Below are 8,025 nucleotides of genomic sequence, written 5' to 3' on the forward strand. Positions count from 1 at the left end.
TGCAGAGACATGACCAGAGCCCGCATTGCAGCAGATGAGATTCGACAGCGGAGTGGGAACGGCAATGTGGTGGTAAAGAGACTGGACCTTGCCTCGCTGCAATCTGTCAGAGACCTGGCCAAAGATGTCCAGGAGAATGAGGAGCGCTTGGACATCCTCATAAACAATGCAGGTAATTTGCAATGGTTCTGCCTCAGTCAGCAGCAGTTACAGCTGTAAAAACAAAACACTTGTAAAAACCACATGTATCATGGCAGTCATGAGTTTCCAGTGACTTCTGCAACTTCTAATTTTCTGTGATGGAATCATTGAAACACATGCGTCTTTGTCGAAAAAAAAGCAAAACAATCATGCCTTTAGGTTTTTTCCTAAACTTATTATAGGTCTTATGGAAATGTGAAAAAATCACCTGAAAAAAGATACGTACAGCAAATATTTGGTTAAATATCCTTTGGCCACTGTAGGCGCAATTTATGTTTGTCGGCAAGTAATTTGATGTGGATTATTATTATTATTATTATTATTGATTGGACACATGGTGGCGGTTATTGGACACAGGGTGTATTTGTAGAGGGAACAGGTGACAGGAAGTGGAGGGCACAGGTAGGGGGAGAGCCAACAGTTCTCACCAGATCAGCAGCAGACCAGCATCAAACCAGCACAGATACCAGATTCGCAATAGGAAAACTGCTGTATTTTCATTGCATGCATATCATCGAGTAAACATCCACTACCGGCAAGTACAAAAACTGGAGATTCTGTTTTTTGATCTGCGTCGGTTCACTCTGTTTCTCCTGTGCAGTAACGGCAAGCACAAGACATTGTCATTACAGCCACTTTCACGTTAATTAGTAACTTCTGATTGTGTCTTTAGCCACTGCTGTTGACAGAATTAGTGCAGTTCAACAAAATTTGTCGGCTGTCTGACACAGTCCTGTTTCTTCATCATAATTGACAGATTGTTGATTGGGTTTAAGTCAGGACTTTGGAAAGGCCAGTTTCAAATCTTAGTTACAGCCTGATTCAGCCATTTCTTTACCACTTTTGATGTGTGTTTGGATGAATGGGGTTTTGTTTAAACACCCAACTGCATCTCAGACCCAGTCTTCTATCTGATGTGTTTTCCTGAAGAATGTGAAGATAATCCTCCTTCTTCATTATTTCATTTACTTTGTGTAAAGCTCCAGTTCCACTTGTACCAAAACAGCTCCAGAGTATAATACTGCCACCACCGTGCTTGATGGTAGGTTTGGTGTTCTTTGGGCAAAAGGCCTTACTGTTTCTCCTCCAAACATTTTTTTTGGTCACTGTGGCCAAATAGCTCAATTTTTATTTCATCTGACCACAGTCTTTCCTCCAGAAGGCCTTTTCTTTGTCCGTGTGATCAGCAGTAAACTTCAGTTGAGTCTTAAGGTGCTTTTTCTGGAGGAAATGCTTCTTTCTTCCACGGCAGCCTCTCAGCCCATGTCAATGTAAAACTCAGTTGACTGTGGACACTGACAGCTGTGTTTCTAATGCATGTCAGACCTGTTCTTTGGTGATTCTTGGTTGACCCTGGACCATTATGACCAATCTCTTATCTCTCAGTAGCAGGTGATAGCTTATGTTTTCTTTCTGATTGTGGCAGTCATACAACTTTACCATGCATTTTATACTTACAATCGTTTACACAGTTGATCTGTAACTGCTTTGAAATGGCTTCAAGTGACTGTACTGACTTATCCTAGCTGCAATTTTTAACTGTCTCAGTGACATTAACTGTTGGATGATTCAAAACCTTCTTCAATTCCAAAACTGAAGTCCTACTTTTTAACCCTCCAAACTCACACACTGACTCACTGCCAACAACCTCAGCCCATTATCCACTAATGTAAAGCCCGTTGCCAGAAATCGAGGTATTTTATTTGACTCAGACCTCAGTTTCACTCCCCATATCAAAAAAGTTATCCAGTCTTGCTTCCTCCAAATCAGAACAATCTCCAAAATTAAGCTGATGCTATCATACCTGAATCTGGAAAAAATTATACATGCACCCATCTTCTCCCATCTCAATTATTGTAACTCCCTCCTTTCTGGCATTCCCAACAAGTCTCTCTCTTCCCTCCAACTTGTCCAGAACGCAGCAGCTCGACTTCTTACCGGTTTTAACAGAAGACATCAAATCACACCTATCTTGGCTTCCCTTCACTGGCTCCCTGCTCGTTTTAGAAATTGATTTTAAGGTTAAACTGATCACTTTTAAAGCACGCCAGGGTCTCGTTCCAAATTACATTTCTGATCTGCTGACCCCTTATGAACATTAGCTCCTCAGGTAGTTCCCTTTTTGGTCGTTCCGAGTCGAGGTTTAGCTATCTAAGGGTGACCGAGCTTTCTCCACCAGTGCCCCTTGACTTTGATACGACCTGCCTGAGGAGATAAGGCTTGCAGCGTTATTAACTTCTTTTAAATCACTTCTTAAAGCCCACTTTTACAGACTTGCTTTTATGTGAAGTTTGCTTTTAACTTTCTGTTTTTATACACTATCTACCTGTTTATTTTACATGTTCTCTTTTGTTTTTATTTCTTCATTTTTAGCTGCCTAGTTCTTTGGTGGGATGTCGTTTTTAATTCTTTAATTTTTAAGACTTCCTTGATTGTCTCTGCATTGCATGTTTTCATTGTCAAAGCACCTTGTGAATGCTGTTCTTAAAGGTGCTATATACGGTTTTAAAAAGTTATTATTATTATTGCTATTGTTATTATTATTCAATTTAACGATTTGCTTCTTCAGAACAGTAATCCACTCATTAGACTGGGCCATAAGATAAAATAAGATCATTTTTTATTGCTCCCCATGCCAGGGGAAATTTACATTGATACAGCAGCAACCTCTTTCACAGCAGCACTAAACATATCCTATAATAACAATAACAATAATATAGTAATAACAACAATAATAATATGTACAGTATATACATAGATGAAAATGAATAAATACAGTAGTGAGAATAAACACAGTTGGGGTGCCGTGATAGCTCACCTGGTTGAGCTGGCGTCCCATGTATAGGGGCTATAGTCCTCATGAACCTTTGCTGCAGGTCCTTCCCCCATTCCTGTCTCTCTCTCAGTCCTATCTAATAAAAGCCAAAAAATGTCCCAAAAATATCTATAAAAATAAATAAATTAATACAGTGTTACTAAAAGTGCAAGATGCAATCAGTGCAAAGAATTGTTGTGCAGATTTGACCATTTTAGTATTTGTGGCAGAATCTAATGATTGCATCAAATGGTTCCTGTCTAAATTGGCGGAAGTCAGCAGCTGATGTCAATTGTAATCATTCTCAAATGGGTAAGAGGTCATACCACTAAGATCATTTAATTAACACAACTGTCTACATCACCAAAAGTGATAACTCAGTTTACTGTATGTACATTTTTGACCCAGTAGAGTTTGTGATATTTCCATAAACCCTTTATCAAATCCATGCTTGAAACCAAAAATGCATGACTTTTTTTTGTGACAAAGACATTGTGTTTCAATCATTCCATCATAGAAAACAAAGTGTTGTAGAAATCACAGGAAAGTCAAGACTGTCATGATCAACATGGTCTTTACAAGTGTATGTAAACTTTTTTTCATGACTACATCTTTTTTTCTTCTGCAGGGCCACTGTTCAGATTTTAGTCAGCCAGAATAAATACATTTATTTGGGATCACCTGTGGTTGAACTAAAAGATCATTTTGTAATTAGTTTGACTGTTTCTTTTCCTTTGTCACTGCTAGGTATTATGATGTGTCCGAAGTGGGAGACTGAGGACGGCTTTGAAATGCAGTTTGGTGTCAACCACCTGGGACATTTTCTCCTCACCAACTGTCTGCTTGACCTGCTGAAGAAGTCAACTCCAAGTCGTATTGTTGTTGTCTCTAGCCTGGCACATGAGAGAGGTGAATTAACATTTTTTAAGCCATTTTAGAACACATTGTTGATTTTAGCCAAACATGCTAAAAATACATTTAACTGTTTCTTGCAGGTCGTATACAGTTTGATGATATCAACCTTGATAAAAGCTACAGTCCTGAAAAGAGCTACCGCCAAAGCAAGCTAGCCAATGTTCTCTTCTGCAGAGAGCTGGCTGCAAGACTACAAGGTAGAGCTCAATGGATATGAAGTCTCTGAATACAGCAATGTTAAAATACACATGTAATGCACATTATTATGAACCATTTTGCTCTCATGTTCTTGTTTTGTATGTGTTCATGTATTGTAACTAACACTTGATTTGATGGATGCCTCTCATTAGGAACTGGTGTGACGGTGTACAGTCTTCACCCAGGGGTCATCCGCACAGAGTTAGGCCGACATTTTATCCCTACCTTAGCCATGTGGAAGAAGGTGATAATCATGCCCTTTTTATTGCTGATCAAAAGTCCCTGGGAAGGAGCCCAAACCACCATCTACTGCGCTGTGGATGAGAGCCAGGCAAACACCAGCGGCCTCTACTACAGGCAAGTGCAGCTGAATGTAATCAGTATTGTGTTAACTGTTGTATTAACGTTCAAATGTATCCCCCTTATGATGGTAAATAGTCCTTTCTTTCGTTGCCCTGGGGTGGAAAAAAGAAGTGGTTTTCTCATTGTGGATGAATAAAACGCAACCATCAACCAGCTTCTTGTAATCCATTCACAGACAGGATTTTGATAACACTATGTGGGACTTTTCATAATATTTCCCCTCTTTTACTTCTTTCACCGTACAGTGACTGTGCCCTCAAAAAGCCGGCACCACAGGCCCTGGATGATGCTGCAGCCAAGAAGTTGTGGGACCTCAGTACTTCCATGGTTGGTCTGGCTTAAATACAGCAGCCTGATATGCTTTCATCAGCTGTTCCTCTGAATGGAATCATTAGTCCTGTCTACACAGGTGAACAAAGGACTCTAATTCAATTTATTATCTAATATGCATCAGGGCATTGCATTAATTAAGATTTTTCATGTACTCTAATCTCGCAGATCTGAAAGGTTTGCAGTACAACATTTTGCACTACTTACTCAGATGAGATGCGTTGCTTTGTCTTTATATTCTGCACAATTTGTGGATGATTGTATACTTATGCTATGCTGCTATATCTTTATCAAAAAAAGGTAAGGTTTGCTAATTATTGTACCATTTTGGCTGAATGTCTGTATTTTATTCACCAATTTCCCTTATTTTGTTTTTAATGTGGAATACTATCATGCCTATGGGCAGCACAGCCTCTTCCATCTTTTCAACAACTTGCAAGAGACTTTTAGGGCTTCAAATAGATGTTTTTATTCATGGCATCTAACAACTGCAAACATACAGAGAAATCATTGTACTGTTTGTGTGGTCAATTCTGTGTCCACCTGACTGGAGTCACCACAGTCATGAAACCATGTACAGCAATAAAAGGAAGGTAATGTGAGTGCCTGTGGGTTGAGGAGGCAGGATGTGTTGAAGCAGACATGAAGTGTTGCATAAAGGAGGTGACCTTCAGTGCTGGCAGTTGGTGAGAAGATTGTTGAGTTTGAGAGGAGAAAGGATCCTCCACCAGGTGTAGAGAGGGAGTGGATGCCTCGGGGCCAGAGAGCAGTCAGGATACACCCAGTGGATCTCAGCAGACGCAACCTCGTACCGAGTGCCCTCCTGTGTCTGTGTGTGTGTGTGTGTGTGTGTGAGTGTGTTTTTTTTTACACAGGACCCTGTTTGTGGTGTCTTGACAAGATCATTCTGCTGTTTTGTTACTCTCTTCACTTCTTTAAGGAGTGAATTTGGTAATTGAATGTACTCAAAAATGCACAAAGTGTGAAGCAGGAAACCACCAGCTGTGCAATAATAAAAGCAATAAATATGGCATGAAACTTGGCATTTCCCGTGACAGTTATTAAGTAACAGGTGCAGCGATTAAAACACGTGATAGTTGTAAAGTTACAAAAATATGTACAATAATTAAATAATTAATTAAAGCTTTTCGAGTCACAATATCCAGGATGTTGTAGCGGGGGCTATCAGCTCAGTTTAAGATAATGATGTGTTTAAGTATTTGAATGTGGGTCCAGTTTGGAGAGCAGTTCATCCATGTTAAGATACAGCACAATGTCATTTGAGCTCCTTATTGAAAGAGTTTTCATGAAGCTCTTTAACATTTAACAGTCGAAACACACGAAAAGTGACTTAAATTGTTTAGAAGTTTGCCAGAATCATTCATAAAAGTCGTTCGATTTTTGGCTCACTATTGTCACACCACTTCCCACACATTTGCATATTTTCCTGCTTTAAATCGTCACCTGTCTTTTGGTATCAACACATTTGTTCTTGTACAGAATGTACAAGATATATATACACACACACACACACACAGTCGTCGATTTGATACAGTTCACTCATTGAGCTGTAATCACAGTGTAGAAATGCCAAGCTTGCGTGTTTACAGGTGTGAAAATCATGTCAGTATGCTGGCACGCATCACAGTGAAATTACTCACCTAATTTTGTATTCCAGTTCATCAGTTGTGTCATCCTCAGTGTACTCACAGTGGATTATGTTAGTCGTGCTGTATCATGTCAGGCTGTGGCGCTGCTAGTTTCCAAGCTTTATACCAAAGAAACCAACCTTTTAGTAGTTTGTTATGACCCATTTTTGGTTTTATGTCTGTTGAGCCCCAAACCTGCACTAAAACATTTCTACAAAGGTCAGCGGATCATGACATAGATTACAGTGTGACCTCGGTGTTAGCAGTTAATTTGCATGAACCCCTTGCTTTGTTAGTTAGTTCACATTTTAAACCCTTAAGCTAGTAACAGCTCTTAACATTTATAAAAAAGCAATGCTAGACAGTTCCGGACATCCTTCTTCAAATCAGTTTAGCTCAAAAAGCACAGAACTAATAACAGCCTTCAACATGATCAGCAGTCATAAATGGAGTGACTGAATTACCCCACAGGCTCTGTGGCTCAGATGTTGCCTCTCCAGTATCTGTAGGTAATGTCATGCACATGCCCTTATCAGTTCTCCGTCCAACGGATACAGAATCTATAGCTGGGCTGGAAAAGTGATAAGGAGATGTGAGCGACCACAGTAACACAACAGCATCTGTTTAACCTCTGTCATACTGTGATGAAGGACCTATTGTTTAGGGACAAAAATGACTCCTGAGACTGTTGAAAGTCTGTAGAGAATTTTCAAGTCCCCAACCAAAGATTGCAAGAAGCTACCATCACTTTCCTCAAAGTCCCCGACCCCGAAAGTGGCAGTCCAGAGGTTTGGAGAAGATGTCGCTTCACTTCCATCCTTCAGCCACTGAAGAGGTCAACCTGTCATGGACAAAAAAAAAAAAAAAAAAAAGTCCCTCTCTGTCTGTCTTTACCATCTCTGCCAGCTTCTCAGATCTTCACGCAGCAAAGGACAGCAGTAGCCCTTCACTATTTGACTGCTGACAAACTTTTGAGACACACCCCATTGATGAGTTTTATTTCACTGCAGCCCCGCCTGGCTCGGAGGGATTTCTCCGCTGCCATTGGTCCGTGTTCACAACTCACCATACCTGCCCCCTGGCTCCTGAGGACCGGAGCCAAATAGTTCTTCCAGTTGTCAGTCACGGCGGAGATCAGCCAGTGGGATGAGAGAGACCAGGCTGGGTGGGTGTGTTCCCCACAGGTGTGGCTGAGAAGCACATTCCAATATGTACATACCTGTCAGCTCCTCTGGTATTCAGCTGCTCCTAGAAAGTGAGACCTCTGTTGACCACTCGCTCTCCCCTTTCCTCCACCTGGGGCCCACGCAGAGGGAGAAGGAAATAGCTCTTGTTTCAGTTGCACAAATAAGCAATTTTCTATCCATGCTGTTTGTCTCCTCAGTTCTTTCTTTAAGCACGCTGCTTCCTTTAATATTACGGAATCCCATTCAATAACAAAGAGAACATGTATGAAACCAATTATAGAGCTGCTCTATATGAAAGAAAATGCTTGCTTTGTGCCTTGGAGGCTGTTGTGAGTGTAAACACATGGGAGTCACTCAGAGCAACGCT

The 8,025-nt window shown here is 40.6% G+C and overlaps 1 protein-coding gene across 1 annotated transcript in view; it reads left to right on the forward strand.

Moving 5' to 3' along the window:
* Positions 1–5,860, forward strand: part of LOC103374877 (retinol dehydrogenase 13-like) — a 15,320-nt gene extending 9,460 nt beyond the window's left edge. Inside the window, exons 5-9 of the mRNA XM_008305029.1 lie at positions 1–172; positions 3,764–3,925; positions 4,012–4,128; positions 4,282–4,486; positions 4,738–5,860. The exon at positions 1–172 is cut by the window's left edge and continues 1 nt beyond it. Coding sequence (XP_008303251.1) covers positions 1–172; positions 3,764–3,925; positions 4,012–4,128; positions 4,282–4,486; positions 4,738–4,834 — 753 coding nt within the window. The 3' untranslated portion in view covers positions 4,835–5,860. The remainder of the gene's footprint in view (positions 173–3,763; positions 3,926–4,011; positions 4,129–4,281; positions 4,487–4,737) is intronic.
* The last annotated feature ends 2,165 nt before the right edge of the window (positions 5,861–8,025 follow it).

Source organism: Stegastes partitus, unplaced genomic scaffold (genome assembly GCF_000690725.1).
Source record: "Stegastes partitus isolate 25-593 unplaced genomic scaffold, Stegastes_partitus-1.0.2 Scaffold2383, whole genome shotgun sequence".
NCBI lineage: Eukaryota > Metazoa > Chordata > Actinopteri > Pomacentridae > Stegastes > Stegastes partitus.